The sequence below is a fragment of the Somniosus microcephalus genome, chromosome 11, assembly GCF_052327205.1.
Source record: "Somniosus microcephalus isolate GS21.2 chromosome 11, FLI_Smic_1.0, whole genome shotgun sequence".
Lineage (NCBI taxonomy): Eukaryota > Metazoa > Chordata > Chondrichthyes > Squaliformes > Somniosidae > Somniosus > Somniosus microcephalus.
The window spans coordinates 191203094-191223596 of record NC_140997.1 but is presented as its reverse complement, the minus strand read 5'-3'; the positions used below and the strand labels follow the sequence as shown (position 1 = coordinate 191223596).

At 46.3% G+C, this 20503-nt stretch overlaps 1 protein-coding gene across 1 annotated transcript in view; it reads right to left on the bottom strand.

Annotated features, from left to right (window-relative positions):
• The window catches only part of cfap20dc (CFAP20 domain containing), a 721404-nt gene that overhangs the window by 323659 nt on the left and 377242 nt on the right, over positions 1–20503 (bottom strand). Inside the window, exons 9-10 of the mRNA XM_086001537.1 lie at positions 13073–13259; positions 5295–5441 (exon numbers count right to left, since the gene is read on the bottom strand). Coding sequence (XP_085857663.1) covers positions 5295–5441; positions 13073–13259 — 334 coding nt within the window. The remainder of the gene's footprint in view (positions 1–5294; positions 5442–13072; positions 13260–20503) is intronic.

Genomic DNA, 20503 nt, shown 5'->3' with positions numbered 1-20503 from the left:
CTGAATAAATGACAGAGTTTGTTAAATAAAAAAGTTATTGTATTCAAAATTTACATGTTTGGCCTTCGGAATCATTGCAGTTTTGGCCGGCTATAGGGGTTGCGGGTTGCTTTCCATGATGTTGTTCTCCATGTCAGAAGCCATCTCCTGAGTAGGGGCCTAGAAGCAGTTTGTTATCAGCCGTTGACGGACGGACCTTGCAGTGACAACATTGTGGGCCTCCCTCCCACCTTGGTGCTGTTGCTGATCATCCTCCTCCTCCTCTTGCTCCTCTGGTGGTGCACCAATCCCTGGTGGCATTGGCTGGGTCCTCAGGATTGCCAGGTTGTGAAGCATGCAGCATACAACTATTAAGAGGGAGACTCGCTCAGGAGAGTACTGCAGGGCTCCTCCTGAGTGGTACAGACAGCGGGGCCGTTGCTTGAGCATGCCAATCGTCTGCTCAATTATGTTCCTGGTGGTGATATGGCTCTCATTAAACCGCAGCTTGGCAGGGGTATTGGGGTTACAGAGCGGTGTCATCAGCCAAGTGCAGAGTGGATAACCCTTGTCCCCGAGGAGCCAACCACTTGGCTGATGCGGTGCCTGGAAAGGGTTTGGCACACCAGTCTGACGCAGGATGAAAGCATCGTGGCTGCTGCCAGGATAGCGGGCACTGACAGCGAGTATTAGCTGTCTGTGGTCACAGACCAACTGGACATTTAAGGAGTGGTAGCCCTTGCGGTTTCAGAAAACCTCTGCATTTTCATGCAGTGCCCGCAATGCCACATGCGTGCAGTCAATGGCGCCCTGCACCATGGGGAAGCCCGCTATCCTAGCATAGCCACATGCGCGTTCATGCTGTTTGGCCTGGGTCATGGGGAAAGAGATGTACTGGCATCTCCTTTTATAGAGGGCATGCGCTGGAAACCAGCATTTCCGATCTGTCAAGAAAGCACTTGACAGATCCTCCGGCTGCCCTGGAGAATGGCCTCTGCGGGCGGATAGGTCCGCTTTTTGGAGACCCTCCACCCGCAGAAAACCCTTACAATTCTTAGGCCTGCTTTTACCAGGATAAGAGTTGAAAAAAGTAAAAAAAAAAAAATTTTCACTGATTTATCATTTAAAAATACTTTAAAAAAGGCAAGTTTATTTTTAGCCCCGTAAAAAACTTTAATTATTTTTTCAAAAATTTAAAGTTTTGTTTAAAGTAGTTAATTTATTGTAATTTCAAGTCATTTTAAAAATGTGATTTAAAAAAAAAATTATTTTAAGTTTTACTATGTTTTGGGGGTGATCTCCATTCATATATTTGACAGGTCGTCCTGTCAAGTGTATGAAGGGAGATTTCCTTCTGTGATTGGCTCCCCATGGCCCACGTGATCCCAGGGATGCTGCGAACTACCTGCGCCTCTGGGATACGTGGGCCTTGCGCACCTGCAGTTTGGAGAGGCCCAGCACTGGAATTGTGCGCGTCCCGGGAGCCCTCAGGTAAGGGCGCAGATTTTTCCAGATCGCAGTCCTCCGCCTGTGGGAGGCCTGCGATCAGAATATCTGGGCAATAATCTGCTTCAAATATGTGTAATATTTACCTATTTCTTTCTCAAAAAGGTACAACGGTTTCGACCTCAACTACTGGCTGTGGCATAGCTCCAACAATTCTCTGTGTAAAGAAATTTCTTCTGGTCTCTCTCCTTATTCTTTTAGGAACAATTTTAAATTAAAAGAAAGAAAGAAAGACAGACTTACATTTATATAATGCCTTTCACAACTTCATGTTGTTCCAAAGCATTTTACAGCCAAGTATAGAATTATAGAATTGTTACAGCACAGAAGGAGGCCATTCGGCCTGTCGAGCCCATGCCAGCATTAAGTACTTTTTGAAGTGTAGTCACTGTTGTAATTAATAACGCCTCGTCATGACTCTCCAACCAGAGGAAATAGTCTTTCTGTTCATATCACAACCCTTCATGAGAACATAAGAACATAAGAAATAGGAGCAGGAGTCGGCCATTTGGCCCCTCGAGCCTGCTCCGCCATTCAATAAGATCATGGCTGATCTTCTCTCTCATCTCCACTTTCCTGCACTATCCCCATATCCCTTGATTCCCTTAATATTCAAAAATCTATCTATCTCTATCTTGAATATACTCAATGACTGAGCCTCCACAGCCCTCCGGGGTAGAGAATTCCAAAGATTCACCAACCCCAAGTGAAGAAATTGCTCCTCATCTCAGTCCTAAATGGCCAGCCCCTTATTCTGAGACTGTGACCCCTGGTTCTGGACTCCCCAGCCAGGGGAAACATACTCCCTGCATCTACCCTGTCAAGCCCTGTAAGGATTTTGTATGTTTCAATGAGATCACCTCTCATTCTTCTAAACACTAGAGAATATAGGCCTAGTCTACTCAATCTCTCCTCATAGGACAATCCCCCCATCCCAGGAATCAGTCTGGTGAACCTTTGTTGCACTCCCTCTATGGCAAGTATATCCTTCCTTAGGTAAGACCACCAAAACTATACACAATAGTTGGTCTCACCAGGGCCCTATGTGATCCATCCCTGTCTCTGTCCTGCTCCCTGAGCAGAACATAGGAACAGGAGGCCATTCAGTCATTCGAGCCTGTTCCACTTTTTAATTAAATCATGGCTGATCCGTATCTTAACTGACATCACCCCTGAGCGGCCTACCTCTAATTTTAAGGTTATGCCCCCCCTTGTTCTGGACTCCCCACCAGAGGAAACAGTTTCTCTCTATTTACCCTATAAACTCCTTTAATCATCTGAAACACCTCGATTAGTTCAACCCTTAATCATCTATACTTGAGGGAATACAAGCCTCATCTGTGCAACCTGTCCTCGTAATTTAACCCTCTATGGCCCTGTATCATTCTGGTGAATCTGCGCTGCACCCCCTCCAAGGCCAATATATCCTTCCTGAGGTGCGGTGCCCAGAACTGAATGCAGTTACTCCAGATGGGGGTCTAACCAGAGCTTTATATAACTCCCACCTCTGTGTATTCCAGCCCCCGAGATAAAGGCCAACATTCCAATAGCCTTTTTAATTAAATTTGTACCAGTCCACTAGTTTTTAGTGATTTTTGTACAAGGACCCATAAATCTCGGCTCCTCCACAGTTCCTAGCTTTTCGCCATTTAAAAAATACCCTGATCTATCTTTCTTAGGTCCAAAGTGGATGACCTCACAATTCCCCACACTGAACTCCATCTACCACTGTTTCGTCCACTCACTTAATCTATCAATGTCCCTTTGCAACTTTCTGCTCCCATCTACACCATTTACTGTGCCATCCAACTTAGTGTCATCAGCAAACTTGGTTATACGGCTCTCTATTCCTTCATCCAAGTCATTTATAAATAGAGAAAAGCTGTGGCCCCAGTACAGATCCCTGGGGTCACCACTAGTCACATCCTGCCAATTAGAGTACATGCACATTATCCCTACTCTGTCTCCTACCTCCCAACCAATTCCCTATCTAAGGCAATAGGTTGCCTCCAATTCCATGGACTCTCATTTTGTTAACAGTCTCTTATGTGAAACCTTGTCGAATGTCTTCTGGAAGTCCATATAAATAACATCCATAGGCACTCCCTTATCAACCACATTAGTGACCACCACAAAAAACTCCAATTGGTTCGATAGACATAACTTAACCTTTACAAATCGATGCTGGCTCCCTCTGATTAGCTCATATTTGTCCACGCGCTTAGTCACTCTGTCTCTAATAGATTCCAGTAACTTCTCCACAACAGACGTTAGACTCATGAGTCTATCATTTCCTGAATTATCTCTCTTACCCTTCTTAAATAACGGAGTGGCATTGGTAAATTTCCAATCCAAGGGGACAATTCCTGAACCAGGGAAGATAAGAAAGAAAGACTTGCGTTCCTATAGCATCTCTCACGATCCCTGGACATCCCAAAGTGCTCCACAGCCAAAGTACTCCTGACGTGCAGTCACCGCTGCAATGTAGGAAACGTGATTGTAAAAAACCTTTTAAATCTCCTGTTAACCTCAGCTCCAAATCTGAAATCTCTTGGAAGTAGTCAAAGGAAAAGTGAGATTTGTGGCCAACTCATCACACTTTTTTGGCCATGAAGGGGCATACCAACTGGCTATCTTGGTATGTACCAGCTTTTCAAGGTGCAGATATCCCATAGAGCTACTGGCAGAATTCTTGCTATGCAACTGTGATCAAAAAATAAGTCAGAAGAGGACTAATCATAGCTGATGCACGTTTGCTTTTTTGGTTATTTTTTATGCTCAGTAAGGGATGTTTGTGCTGAGCAGTTAAATAGTTAACCACATTTTCGTATCAGTGTCATAAATCCAACACTCCAAGACCAGGCAGCGTACAGGTGACAGGCAAGATAAAGGTTCCTCTATACAGCACGAACAATGTACCATAAAAATAAATCTCAGCAAAGCATCCTTCTTAAGGTTTGTAAGTGCGATTGCTGAAATGCGAACAGTTTTGTGTTGTGGAATCTAGAAGCTAAACTGAAATTGCCCAAAGGCAATTCATTTATGACACTTACAGCTGCAAGAGAGAGAAAACACTTTTCAGGCTGGGCTGAATTCATATTCAAGTCGAGGAGTAAGGACACTGTGTTAACCAACCATGCCATCTTGTCTCACAGTTGGTACATACTTTAAACCCATTTTTATTGTTGCGGTATTGAATGTGACCTTTAATAAAATAATTTCAGAATACTTTCTAACTGAATGTCATCAATGCTACAATGGGATAAAAACAGCCAAGGATTATGACCCCATGAAATACTCTGATATGATGCAAGAGAAAATCTCTTTAAAGACTCGTGTTCCTTGCACTTACTCAGATCAAATGCCTACTTTAGCAATATTTGTGGAGGATAAAGAATTAAGAACAATTACTTTCTTGAAGCTTAAAACATGAAATTGTTTCCATCATATTCACAGAACTTGAACAAAAACTGCTTATGATTTGAATGATAACACAGAACAGTACTCCAAAATATATAAACTCAAAAAGTCATAGCAGAATTCTTCCTCATTCAGAAACAAAGCACGGGCACCATTAATGTGTGAACAGATTTTTAGAATACATTTTTTGGTGTACAAAAGAGCTTTTGAAATCTTGAAAATTGTAATCAGATAGCTAGCTACAAAATCTTGTGTGTGCTTCCAATTGTTAGCCTAACATATGCGTCAATGTACATCATTTGTACAAAATGCACTGGAATATTTAATTTTGCATTTCTATATATAAAATAGAAAAGCTACAACAAACCTAGAAGAATGAATAGTATTACCACTGATCGAGCCATTCTTCTCCTTGCCACCAATGCGTACACGTAATTTTCTACGAATATTCCTGTCAGAAGATGGTTCCCGTGGGGGATGAGGCTGTTCGATTTGATGTTCTTCTGAGAAAACTTCATTCTCATCTTCAGGTTTAACTTACAAAGAGGAGGAGATAAACAATGTGGTTAATTGTTTTCTAGCTGCCTTTCCCTGGTTTATGTGAAGTAATTACTACCCATTCAAGGCATTAACATTGAAGAGAAACTATTTGCTGATACAGGTAGACTATCCTTTATCTGCACTTCTGAAAACCGAAAACCTCTGAAAACCGAAAGTTTTTTTGTGGAGCGTAAGTCGTGTGCACGACATAACCCGAGTGGCGCCAAACATGACCCGACGCGGCCGATGCTTTTCTGACCTGATTTGCGGGCCAGCTTAGCGTAGGAGTCAGCCGATATCCGGCTTTCCCACAACTGGCGGCGGCAGTCGAGCCCCAGACCCCCGCTAAGTCAAGGAATTCAGATACGGAGCAGGGGGAGCTGTAAACAGACTGGGAGCGGCAGCACAGAGAAGCAGGAAGGGGAATGAAACACGGAGCAGGGGGAGCTGTAAACAGACTGTGAGCGGCAGCACAGAGAAGCAGGAAGGGGAATGAGGCACGGAACAGTCGCAAGAGGTAGCCTGAACTTTTAAAATTTATATTAAATACAAATACTAATTACCAAATTAATTTAATGTTCAGAGTTTCCCAGTCTGAAATAATACCTTCTGAAATCCGAAAATTTCCGAAAACCGAAACACAGCTGGTCCCAAGGTTTTCGGATAAGGGATAGTCAACCTGTAGTAAAATGATTCCTTTTATTTATAAATTACTCATCAGTTTCTTCATGTACTGTGAATGTTTCTCAGGTGTTTCTTGTTCCATTGGGCAGTATACACTATGTTCAGTTAAACCCCCAGTGTCAGCATGCATCTTTTTATGGCAAAAATTATAGTAAGTTACTATGAACAAACTGTTATCAAGTCAACCTCATGGCACGTTACTTAAAAATGAAGTGTTTCACAGGAGATTGGCTTGAAAAGTAACTGTGAACCCACAAAGCGGAGATGGTAAATTTCACTAACCATATAGTCAGGGTTGAATTAGTTTCCAGCTCGTCATGGTCTCTGGGTCTCATGTAAACACTTGCACTTACCACTGTTTGCATTTAGGTGTGAAATTCATGAAAGAACATTCATACCACTTGCACAAAATTGCTGGAAGGGCATTAGGCCAGCAGCAAAGCCTAGGCAGAATACTTCCTCAAAACAAAAATTGGAAATATTTCCTCATGCCATATTTGATCCAACTGAAGTCCTGTCCAGCTAAGGATCAAATCCAGGGGGATGATAAACATTTAAAACAAAAGTTACTAGAACAGTATTAAGGGTATAGAACAGTATTAAGGGTATCTTAAAGTATTTTTAATACTTAACCTTAACCCAGATTAGAAAATTCATAGCAGATGTGTATTACCCACTACGCTAATTGATTTACATTATAAAAATTCGATTGGAGTGGTCCAATTCTGGCCTCTTGCGCATCGCCAATTTTAATTGCTCCACCATTGGCGACCGTCCCTTCAGTTGCATAGGTCCTAAGCTTTGGAATTCCTTCCCTTTGGTAGTGGTGGTGGTGGGGGGGATGAAAATCGGGTACCAGACTCTGGCCTGGTACAGCTATCTCAAATTAAGGTGATAATTAATCATAAATCTAAAAATACACCAATGGTGTTCAGGCATACAGAACGTCAGCAATTAAATAAAATTAGCATAATAATCCTTTTCATGCATAAAAATACAAAACTATTTAAAAGGAAAACAACTACTGGATTATAACATTCCACAGGGTTGCGAGGTGTGGGGGTGTGCACAGGGACAAAGAACTAGAGAAGTTCATTTGAAGAAGGTAGGCAAAAGCCACAGAGGAATTTGAAAACCAGGACAAGGATTTTAAGTCAATTTTCCTTAGTGCCTACAACGAGGCAGTGAACTTCAGCAAAGATGGGGGTAACAACAACTTGCATTTATAAAGTGCCTTTAGCATAGTTAAACGTCCCAAGGCGCTTCAGAGGAGCATGATCAAACAAAACTGGACAACGAGCCATCTAAGCAACTATTAGAACAGATGACCAAAAGCTTGGTTAAAGATGTAGGTTTTAAAGGAGTGTCTTAAAAGGAGAAGCATAGAGGTTTAGGGCAGGAATTCCAGAGCTTAGTGCCTAGGCACATGAAGGCACAGCTGCCAAGGGTGGAGTGATTAAAATCAGGGAAGATCAAGAGGCCAGAATTGGAGGAATTGGGTAATGAGTGCTGTTAAGTCCGTGAATGATTGAGACACGGACCAGCAGGAGTGAAAACAAACAGATCTTTACTGGTGGAAGGCAATAACGAAACTAAACAACAGAGGCTCTCTAGCGCCTTTTATACAGGGGTGGTCACTGCCGGTACTGCAGTCTGAGACCAGTTATTCTCTTAAAGGTACATACACAACAATTCCTCCCCTTTTAGATAAACAGTACATAACATTCATTTAACAACTAAATGATAATGAATTACAATCACAATTACTGTTGCTAGATACATTGGTTAAGTTTAAGCAATTATAAGTTCAGTCTTTGAGGAGGCTTCCTGATTCTGTCTGGATAACGCCTCTTTGGGGTATCAGGTTCTTCTGGCAATGTTGAGTCGGAATCAATGTCGTTGTTTGGTTCATCTGCTTCCAATATTACCGGTTCTGCGGTAGCTGCAATTGGAACGTCGATTTCATTACCAGGTGTATCAGATCGTGGTGTGGAGTTGACGTTTTCCAGTGACTCTAGAATCTGGTCAGCATGGCGTCTTACAATGCTCTCCCCAACGTCCACGGTATACATGAGAGGTCCCTGTCATGTACAAATCGTTTCTGGTTGCCATTTCTCAGTGCGGTAGTCCCGGGCCAAAACTGGTTGACCTATCTTAAAACTCCTGGTCGGCCTTTCATTCATATTCTGAAACTGCCTGTTCTCCACATCTCTTCGGACGTTTGGCTTAACCAAATCCAAGCGGCATCGTAGTCTTCGATTGAAGAACATCATGGCTGGAGTTTGGTTGGTAACCGCATGTGTCGCATTCCGGTAGGCAAACAAGAAGTTGTCCACCTTGTGTTGTAGGGGTATATCTTCATTACACATTGCCTTGATAGTCTTCTTGAATGTTTGGACAAACCTCTCGGCCAATCCATTAGTGGCTGGATGATATGGGGCAGATGTGTAATGCTTAACACCATTGTTCTTTAAGAACCTCCGGAACTCTTCAGACACAAACTGTGGTCCATTGTCAGAGCAAATCTGTTCAGGCAGCCCATTCCTGGTGAATATGGTTCGTAAAACTGTGATAGTTTTTTCCGTGGTGGTTGAGGACATTTTTATTACCTCTGGCCACTTTGAATGTGCATCCACCGCAATTAAAAACATCGAGTCCATGAAGGGACCAGCAAAATCAATGTGCACCCTTTGCCATGGAGATGAGGGCCACTCCCATGGATGCAGAGGAGCTTGTGGTGGGGCGTTTTGGACCTTCTGGCATCCTGCACAGCTCTTGGTCATCTCTTCGATTTCTCTATCGATTCCCGGCCACCACACAAACGCTCTGGCTAAGCTCTTCATTTTTACCCCACCCAGATGACCCTCATGAAGCTCATTGAGCACTCTATTCGTCAACTTAGGTGGAATTACTACTCTGGATCCACACATCAAGGTTCCTCTGCACACTGACAGCTGTTCTCTTCTCGGCGAGAATGCTGGCAGCAGTGGTTCGCCATGTGCTGGCCATCCCTTCACCGTTAAATCATAGACCCGTGATAGTGTCGGGTCATTCCGTGTTTCCTTTTCTATGTTTGCATTTGTCACAGGGAGACATTCGACTATGGTCGAGTGGAATAACTCCATTGCATCCACTGCAAGGTCTTCTTCTTCCACCGTCGGCAACGGTAGGCGTGACAATCCATCAGCATTTCCATGCTGTTTAGTTCCTTTGTACTCGATGTCATATTGGTGTGCCCCTAGGAAAAGGGACCATCTCTGCAGCCGTTGTGCTGCCATTATCGGTACGCCCTTCTGAGGGTTGAAAATGGAGACAAGAGGTTGATGATCGGTTAGTAGAGTAAATTTTTGACCGTGCAGATAGTGATTGAACTTCTTCACCCCCCACACTAGGCTGAGGGCCTCTCTGTCAATCTGGGCATAGTTACGCTCGGCAGAAGTTAACGAGCGTGACGCAAAAGCTATCGGCCTCTCCAAACCATCAAGGAATTTATGTGACAGTACCGCCCCAATGCCGTAGGGAGACGCATCACACGCCAGCCTGATTGGCAGTGCTGGGTTGTAGTGAGCCAATACTTCCTTTGAAGTGATTAAGTCCTTACTCTTCTGAAAAGCACGCTTACAATCGTCGCTCCATTTCCATGCTACCCCCGTTCGTAGCAGGGCGTTCAGTGGGTGCAGAATTGTCGACAAATTCGGCAAAAACTTATGATAGTAATTCACCAACCCGAGGAATGACCTCAGCTGCGACACATTTTCAGGCGCTGGGGCCTTAACAGCCGCTTCAATTTTGTCTTATGTAACCCCTCTTCATCAATCACGTGGCCACAATACGATATCTGTTTCTTAAAAAATTCGCACCTGGGGCGGTTGGCTCGCAGCCCATCTTCCCGTAGTCTAGTGAGCACTAGGTTGTTAAGGTGTTCACTGTCATCTTCACCTGTTACAAGGATGTCGTCCAAGTAACACTGAGTCCCCGGAATCCCTTGCAGGACTTGTTCCATCGCTCTTTGCCATATCGCCGGAGCCGATGCTACTCCGAATACCAATCGATGATACTGGTAAAGACCTTTGTGAGTGTTTATCGTGAGATACTTCCTAGAGGACTCTTCAACCTCCATCTGCAAATATGCTTGTGCTAGGTCAATTTTTGTAAAACGCTTCCCTCCAGACAGCGAGGCGAAGATGTCTTCTATCCTTGGAAGAGGATATTGTACTGTGTGAAGGACAGGGTTCACCGTCACCTTGAAATCCCCACAGATGCGAATCTTCCTTGGCTCTCCGGACTTATTGGTTAACGTTTTCTTCATGACAGGAACGATGGGTGTCGCCCACTCGCTCCAGTCGACCTTAGACAACACGCCCGCCTTCTCCAGATTCTCCAGCTCTGCCTCGACGGCTGGGCAAATTGCATATGGTACCGGTCTCGCTTTGAAAAACTTGGGAACTACATTCTCTTCTATTTTTATCGAGGAGGTTACGCCTTTAAGCATGCCCAGTTCTTGTTGAAATACCTCTTTGGCGTTAGCTAAGATTGTTGACAATCATCCAGGAGTGACGTCTTCATCTTTTTTACCGTCCACCGTCATTGCATGAATGGAGTGCCAATCTAAGTTTATCTTCCTGATCCATTCCCGTCCCAATAATGGTGGTCCACCATTTGACAGTATGTAGAGATACAATTTCCGTATTTTCTTGCCATTGTATTCGACAGGCACCCTTATTTTTCCTCTGGGGTATACTTTTTGCCCCGTATACGTCGTCAAGACGATGGATGTCTCTCTCAAGGGTATGTGTGAAAATAGCCGCTCGTAGTCTCGTCGATTCATGATGGTTAGCGCTGATCCTGTATCCAATTCCATTTTAACTTGGGACCCTGCTATCGTGAGAGTGACCCAAATGGTTCGGTGATCCTCTTTTGCGATTACATTGTGAAGTTTGAGACAGCTTAGTCTCCTGTTTCCGGATGCACTATCGCTCATCTGGTCTTCGGAACTACTGTCCGTCATCTTTTGTACTTTCTTGTACGGTTCCTTAGTAGCCTTTTTGTTGTCGCTGGTCTTCTTCCCAGACCTACAAACTCGTGCAATGTGTCCAATCTTCCCGCATTGTCTGCATATTTTGTCTTTGGACCAGCAGTCCTTCTGGTCATGGTTAGTTCTGCCGCAGCGATAACATTTTGCAAATCCCCGTGTCATTTCGTGGGTGCCGTATTCCTGTGGTTTTTGTTGAATTTCTGCAGCTCCCCTGGCTGCTGCTTCATACGATACTGCCACGCTGAAAACCTTATCTAGCGTCAGCTCTTTTTCTGAGAGTAACTTCTTCTGTGTTCCTTCACTCAGGAGTCCACAGACAAATTTGTCCCGTAGGGTATCTGCCAGTCCTGCTCCGAACTGGCAGTGCTTTGATAGCTTGCGTAGTTCCGTAAGATACTCAGCATTGCTCTCATCTTTGTGCTGAGTTCTCCTGTGGAATTTAAATCTTTCTGCTATCAACAGCGGTGCAGGGTTTAAGTGTTCCTGTAGGACAGCAACAATTTCGTTAAAACTCTTCGCCTTCGGTTTGGCTGGAGTAATCAGGTCCCACAATAGGCCGTACGTTCTAGCGCCCATTAAGTTTAGCAATATCGATGCCTTTTTCCCCTCCGCTATATCGTTTGCCTCGAAATATACCTCGACTCTTTCCACATACGTGGTCCAGTCCTCCAATGTATTATCAAAAGCAGTGATACAGCCAGTCTTCGGCATCTTGCAAATCTAAAATGGCACCTCCCGCGCTTTGCCTTCTTCCCCGATTTAACAAAATGGCGCCTCCTGCGCTTTGCCTTCTTCCCCGCTGTTGTTAGCGCTGCTTTCCACGGTTTCTTGCGCGTATTCTTTTTCTTTTATTATTTTCCCGTCGTGGAGCGGACCCTCTGGGACACTTCCCTCCCTCTTCTTAGGTCCGAGCGCTGCCCGGCTTCGAAACACCGGCCTCGCCCTGTGTGCTCCACCCTCTCTCTCTCTCTTTGCTTCCCGACTCGCTGCCCGGCCCCGTTGAAATGCCACCCGATCGAGCTTCAGCCCGCCGCAGCCCAGGAAGGATCAGAGCACTACCTGCCACCAGCCCGATTAGCTGGGAAACCACGGACCGAGGAACCCAGCCTGGCTCTGGAAAGTTGCTCCTGCAAGTTTTTAACCTGATGATTGACGGTCGACGCCCATTTCTCGAGTTTCAATGGACTCTTTTTTTTTCTTCTGGCTCCGACCTTCAACAACGTCATCAGAGCTGCTGCCGAGTTGCAGGTAAGTACGTTTCTTACTCGTCACCAGAGTTAAGTCCGTGAATGATTGAGACACAGACCAGCAGGAGTGAAAACAAACAGATCTTTACTGGTGGAAGGCACTAACGAAACTAAACAACAGAGGCTCTCTAGCGCCTTTTATACAGGGGTGGTCACTGCCGGTACTGTAGTCTGAGACCAGTTATTCTCTTAAAGGTACATACACAACAAGTGTGCAGGACTATTTTCAACATTGGACACAAGCCTCAGAGTTCATAACAAGCTGAAGTTGTGGGAGGGGGAAGGCAGTATGGCCTTTGAAAACCAAAGAACAACGGTAAAAAGCAAATAAACTCAATTTAAGAATTATGCTAAAGACGTGGCATAATCTTTGAAAAGATTTTGAAGATGTGCAAAGATTCTATAGTCCAAATTCATCTTCAATTTAATTAGGTTACAGTTGAGGTAGGGTCTGTAAACATGAAAATCACATAGGATAGTGGTAAAGAGGGAAAGAAGGTGGAGGGGGAAAATCGACGAAAAGTTAGTACATCAAAAAATTAAATATTGACCAGGGAAAAGCTCATATAATGGACACACTTAATGTAGCCACCTGGGACACCCCCAGTTAGGTTCGATAGTTAATTCTTAATAAAAAATTGTATTATTTTTTGTTTCTTACCCAAAGTAACAGCCTCTGATGCTTGCTTTGTAAAGCAAATACTTTCTTGGTTTATTTGTTTAGCTGGTACTGGTTGACTTGAAGCCTGTCTTTCTGATCTGCCAGTCAATCTTTCTGAGATTTCTTCTTTATTACAACGAGACTGGTAGGAAGACCTGGTTGTTTTGTTATCCAACAAGACTGATAACTAAAGTATTAAAAAAAGGAAAATAAATTTTAACTTCATCTTGTATCAGTTTTTTAAAAATACTATTAATTAAAAGAACATTAATTCAACAAATTTTAATTAAAGTTAGTGAATGTGCTGTTATTCATGGATAAAAATATTTAAAAATAAATTGGGTCATAAATAAGCAGGGCAAGATGGGACTCACATAACAATACTCAAGGCCAGGCAAAGAGTCATGGGGAGAAGCTACCAGTCCACAGTGCAGTAAGGTAGCTTTTTTAAAGACGCTCTTGTTTTTTTTCCTCCCTATCATCTTTCATTCCTTCACTATGCTTTCTTTTTTGGGATTCTGTTCTGCTCTTCTCCCTCTCTATATTTTTGTTTTCCCTTTCATTGTACTCTTTAGCAAGCTTCTGCATTAAAGTTTTTGATCCCCATTATTCCCGCTTTACACATCTTGTAGTTCATCTTTACAACAACAACAACAACTTGTATCTATATAGTGCCTTTAACATCGTAAAATGTTGCAAGGTGCTTCACAGGAGCATTATCAAACAAAATTTGACACTGAGTCACATAAGGAGATAGTAGGGCAGATGACCAAAAGCTTAGTCAAAGAGGTAGGTTTTACAGAAGCATCTTAAAGGAGGGAAGAGAGGTAGGGAAGCGGAGAGGTTCAGGGAGGGATTTCCAGAGCTTAGGGCCTAGGCAGCTGAAGGCACAGCCACCAATCATAGAGCGATTAAAATCAGGGATGGGAAGATGCAAGCAACAGTGTAATGGATAATAAGGAAATAGCAGACTTGTTAAATGAGTACTTTGTATCCGTTTTCAAAGTGGAGGAGGAGTACAAAACACCACCGGTCAAAGGGAAGCTAAAATAAATAAAGGAGAAGAATTTGTGGGATTTAATATGGTAAAAAAAAATGGAACTTTTGATAGATAAATCTCTAGGACCTGATGGTTTCTGCCCCAGTGTATTAAAGGAAACAGGTGAGGAAATTGCAGATGCATTGGTTAGAATTTTTCAAAGCTAACTAGATTCAGGAATTGTACCTTTGGATCCTTAAATTGCAAATGTCACTTCATTATTTCAGAAGGGAAGAAGTGAGAAACCAGGTAACTACAGTTAAACTGCAGTTTAACATCAATTGTGAGAAAGTTGCTTGAATTTATCATCAGAGACAGAGGCACTGAGCACTTGGACAAGTGTCAGCTGTTCCAAGAGAGTCAGCATGGATTTGTGAAGGGTAGGACATGCCTGACTAATCTAGCTGAATTTTTTGAGGAGGTGACAAGCTTGGTGTCTATGGATGCTCTCTAATGGACTTCCAGACTTTGGTAAGGTTCCATGCAAGAGATTATTAGCAAAAATGAGAGCACATGGAATTGGAGATAACCTTGTGACATGGGTTAGGAATTGGTTTGGCATTAGGAGACTGGAAGTAGGGATAAAGGATAAGTACTCTGATTGGTGGAATGTGACGAGTGATGCTCCTCAGAGATCTGTACTGGAGATTCAGCTTTTCACTATATACAATGACTGGATGAAGGAATAGAGAGTTATAGATACAAGTTTGCAGATGACATTAAGTTAGGAGGCACAGGGAGTTCTGTGGTCAGGGTTAAGGACATCTCCTCGTGGCTGGAGAAGAATATGGAGTGGGAAGGGGAGGATCCAGTTGTTGTGGTCCATTAAGAATTAACTATCGAACCTAACTGGGGGTGCCCCAGGTGGCTACATTAAGTGTGTCCATTATATGAGCTTTTCCCTGGTCAATATTTAATTTTTTGATGTACTAACTTTTCGTCGATTTTCCCCCTCCACCTTCTTTCCCTCTTTACCACTATCCTATGTGATTTTCATGTTTACAGACCCAACGACATATGTAGACCTAGGAATGAGGTTCTGCTGAGAGAGTTTGAGGAGCTACGGTCCAAATTAAAAAGCAGAACCTCAAAGGTAATAATCTCTGGATTGTTACCTGAGCCACGTGCAAATTGGCATAGGGACAAGCAGATCAGAGAGTTAAATGCATGGCTCAAAGAGTGGTGTGGGAGGAAGGAGTTTCAATTCATGGGACACTGCCACCAATACTGGGGATAGAGGGAGCTATTCTGTTAGGATGGTATCCACTTAAACCGGACTGGGACCAGTGTCCTGGGCAAATTGAATAACTAGGGCTGTGGATAGGGATTTAAATGAAAAAGGTGGGGGGGGGTTCAGGTGAGGGGAAATTTAGAAATTTAAAGAGAAAAGTCAAGGCAATGGAGCAGTGTAGCGAATTGGGTAAAGATAAGCAGAGTATGATAAGAAGGGACGGAGGCCTAGAAATTTGGTGGGCTGCGCCACCAGTTAGCGCCCAAAGAGGGCACTTAGTGGGTTTAGTGCCACTGGCCACGCCTCCCGCAAAATTTAGCGGGGCGCTAATGGCGGCGTTAGCCGGTAGCGCTGCGCCGTCACCGATGACGTCATCGGTGTGCGCAGCGCCCCGCTACAGCCCCGATCGCCAAATTTGGTAGCGCCGCCCGCTGTAACGCCGGTCGCAATTTGCGACCGGTTCAGGGGGGCCTACCTGCGGCGGTAGAGGCGCTGAGGTGCAGGGCGGCCATTTTTTTTGCTGGCTGCCTGCCAGCACCTCTTTGCGCAGCCGTCCCCGGCCTCCTGAGCGCCCCCCCCCCCCCACATTGTGCCAGCTGTCTCCCAAGAGCCCGGCACTTCTCCTCGGTGCCGGGCTCTTTTGCCGGCACTCGCAATCTCAGATCGCGCTGCAGCGTGTGGCGCTGCGGCACGTTGCACTGCAATTTTCAGTTGCAGCGCCCCAAGACGGATGCGGGGTGCCTCGAGTAGCGCCACGCTTCCGTTTGGGGTGCTCAAACTGAATTTCTGGGGCGGTACTTCCGGCACCCTGGCGAGACTGGCGCCCCGTAGGCCGGAGAGTTTAACTGTAAAAGTGCATCAGCGAATAAGGTGAAAAGTTAAAATTAAAGGCTCTTTATCTGAATGCACGAAGCATTTGTAACTAGATAGATGAATTAGTGGCACAAATGGAGATAAATGGCTTTGATCTAATGACCATTACAGAGACATGGGCCGGAATTTTGTTTACCTGAGTGTGTCATGTGCGGGCGGTTGGCATGGCGGGTCGGGACCCCATTCCTCATTTCATGCCACTCCTTAGAGCGACTTTCCCTTAATGCCACCTATTAAGGCAGCCCTGCGCATTACCCAGCCTGATTAAATGGTGTGGGTCTGATGACGTCATCGATGACTCATTTCCAGCCGGAATATTTAAAGGAACCTTGGTCACATTGCATTTGAAAGTTCATCTAGGAGTGTGCAGGCACTGTATTACAGCATTTGGGTCTTGCTAAGCCTTGAAAAAATGACTGCACAGAGGCAGGGGGCTGCACCCAAGTTCTCAGATGACTCCCTCCATATGCTTGTGGAGGGAGTGAGGGCACACAAGGAGGTTCTCTTCCTTTCTGAGAGGTGTAAGAGAGCTCCCCAGGAGACCAAGCGAGCCTGGCTGGAGATAGCAGAGGAGGTGAACAGCCAGGATATTGTGAGGAAGACCTGGGTGAAGTGCTTCAATGATCTCATTAGATCAGAAAAGGTGAGTAAAAATCCACACTCAACTTCATTCTGCTATGGCTCTCATCGTATCCCCATCACTCTGCCTTCCCAAGCCTACTCCTACACATCATTACTCATACTAACATTCCTTGCACGTCCACCCATCCCTCTCTCTTTATCTACATTATCACATCCCCATCTGACTAGACACCCCTCACACTCACCCTCATCCTAACGCAATCATACCAACTGACAACACACAAAGAGGCCATTTGGCATTGGCACCCCACACTCTCATAATCACCCTCTAAAGGTGTAACCAATCCATTCCTTACAAGTATTCCATCACTCTCACTCAAACTTCTCTTCTTTCCCTCCTTGCAGAAGAGAGCCCACAATAAGAGGGAGAGGGAGAGAACCGGAGGTGGCCCTCCATCATTGGCCACCTTAACTGCAGCAGAGGAGGTCACCCTGGAGGTCTCAGGAGTTGCAGAGCAGCTGGCGGTGGGAGCAGGAGAGATGGGGACATCTCAGCAACCTGGTGACAGAATTACATCTCATACAGCCACATGGCATACAGCAGTCACTCATATGGGGACTGATTTCATCAGCCAGTGAATGTTCATCATGTACATAATAGTATTGTTACCCATTCTTGATATGACATTTCTAAATCATCTCTTTAGTCTCCACAGGTCCATCAAGAGTCCCCCTCCCGCCACTGTCCAGGGGAAAGAGGAAGACGACTCCTCAGAGGAGCCTCCAGCCTCTGAGGCTGCACCGTCAGCAGGCATAAGCGCACCCAGCACCAGCGCAGAGACGCACACCTCGGTGGCTCCCAGGTGAGATAGAGTAGTGTTGTCACCTGGTGTGTCACAAGCGAGCAAGAGGAGATGGTGGAGACAGGGACAGCAGTGGAAACTCCTCACCGGAGGGTGCAGGACACTCCCAGCTCTGTTCAGCTACATGCTGAGCCTCGGGGGCCATCCAGAAAGAGGGCGATCCTGGAGGTGCAGAAAGGAGTGCAAAGGGCTTTGACAGGTTTTGCAGCCGCGACGTCTGCAAATGTGCAGAGAATGGAAGAGTCCGTCTCCAACATGAGCACCACAGTGTCGCAGGTGATGGCAACCTGCATGGAGCAGCTAATGCGCCACTCACATGAGCATATGCTATCTATGTAGAATAGATGGCAGAGCTTCATAGACCTCCTCTCTAGGAGGGATGTCTGTTGCGTTTGCAAAGATAATCCAGAGGCCGTATGAAGAGCTCAGTTCATGTTGCTTTTAATGGCTGATCCAAACACACTCTCACAGGCAAAAGCCATCGAATACCTATATCCAATGTCAGACACAATACAACGATAACAGCACTATCAAACTCCATGTGCTCAGGCCAAGGCAATCGAGTACCTATCACCAATGTCAGACATAACATTTCCTCCCCCCTCACAGAATTTCAAACATGAAATGTAGTGACAAAGTCCTGTAGGTGGCCAGGGCGAGAACGTGTACGAACAGGCTGGGGTGCGGACTGGTGAAGAGCAGGCCGAAGTGGGGACTGGTGAGGAGCAGGCTGAGGTACAATATCTGCTTGAGGGTTGGCTGGCTGAGCCACATGTGCATCCCGCAACTCTGGGGGTAAGGCTTGGGGATTAGGTCCGTATAATCCCGCATCAGTGGGTGCTGGCACCTTCCGAAGGCGGCTGGCATGCCACCGAGAGCCATCAGTGAGGCAGAAAGTGGCTGGTCCAAGTTGGCGGCTGACTTGGAGAGGGGAGGACCAGAATGAGGCCATCTTATTGTTGCGGTGAGGCCTGCGGACTCTGATCCAATCGGAGACTGAGATGTTGGGCGCCTTGGCCCTCTTCGACTGGTCGAAGCGGAGTTTCATCTTCTCCTGCTGTCTAGCAACTGTGGCTTGAGCCGGTGGAGCAGGGCTCTGAGCTAGCGAGGGGCGGAGCCTGCCAAGGGGCAGCATGAGCTCACGGCCTAGCATGAGGGATGCGGGTGAGACCCCTGTAGTGGAATGCTGGGAGGCTCTGTAGTGCAGCAGTGTGTGGAGGAGGGCCTTGTCAAGTGCACACCCCTGGGATAGGTGTGCTCTGAGGCCATTTTTCAGTGTCTGGTTAAAACGCTCCACCCCCCCATTTGACTCAGGGTGGTAGTACGTGACGGATGCCCTTGCTCTCAAGGTAAGAGGAGAGTTCCGAAGAGACCATTTGGGGGCCATTGTCTGTGGTGATGGCCTTTGGATGCCCCCAGCGGGAGAAGAGGGACTCAAGGATATCGATGATGACCCAAGAGGTGATGGAGCCCACGGCAGTGACCTCTGGCCATTTTGAGTGCAGGTCCTAGGTCACCACTAGGAACCATTGATGGTGGGGGGCACCATGGATCTCCCCGCAGACGTCCAGCTGCAGGTGCTCCCAGGGCTGAGGGGGCCAGGCAAGGGGTTGCAGGGTTGGAGGAGCTTGGTGGCCAGTCTTGCCACTTACAAGGCAGGCTGCACAGTCCTTGACCAGGGCCTCGATTTCCCTGTCGATACCCGGTCACCACACTAGGTCTCGGCATCGTTGTTTGAGCTTCACTATGCCCAAGTGGCCCTCGTGCGCCATGGATAAAACACGCGCACGAAGGGCACTTGGGACCACAGTGCAGAGCCCACGTGCAACACAGGAGTCATTCCAGCAGGAGAGCTCCTCTTTAACTCTGGAGTAGGCAGACAGTTCCTCAGGCACCTTGCGAGGCCAGCCATCTCTGATGAAGGTGCACAGCTGGGAGAGGGCCGGATCCTGTTCAGAGGCCTCTTTGAGCTCCTGGAGAGAGACTCTGGTTTGGAGAGGCATGTGCAGCATCTGGACGATATCCTGTTCCACATGTTCAGACCCGACGAGTGGGGCTGGGGCAGAGACAGTGCGGGAGAGCAGATCTGCAACAACATTGTCACGTCCTGGTGTGAACTGGAGACTGAAATTGTATTGGCGGAGGCGGTCAGACCAGCGGTGTAGACGCAGTGGTCTGTGGCCCATGCCGGATGTTGACAGCAGGGCAGTGAGAGCCTGGTGATCGGTTCGCAGGGTGAAGGCACGGCCATACGTGTACAGGTGCCATCGCTCACATGCCCAGACGCACGCCAACGCCTCACGCTCGCCTACTGAGTACTTCTGTTCAGTGGGGCTAAGGGCTCGGGAGGCAAAGGCGATTGGTTTCTCCACTCCATTCTGTATCTGCGATAACACCGCCCCCACAGCTGCAGCAGACGCGTCGCAGGTGACGAGGGTGGGGCTGGCGACGTCAAAGTGAGCCAACACTGGAGGCGACGTGAGCTGCGATTTGAGGAGGCGAACAGCTTCCGTACAGGCTTGTGACCACACCCAGGGCTCATCCTTTCACAGGAGCTGGCGCAGTGGGGCTGTGGTGGCTGAGTACTGGGGCAAAAACTTCAGGTAGTACCCAGTCATGCCAAGGAAGGAGGCAACCTGTACTGCAGAGCTGGGTTCTGGGATGCTGTGAATGGCATCCACGTTTGACTGGTGTGGGGATATACCTTCAGCCGACAACCAAAACCCCACAAATTCGATCTCTGAAACGGCAAAGACACACTTTTCGCCATTCAATGTGAGCTTGTGTTTTGCTAGAGCCGTGAAAACTCTGTGAAGGCGTTCGTCGTGAGTGGAGGTCGAGGG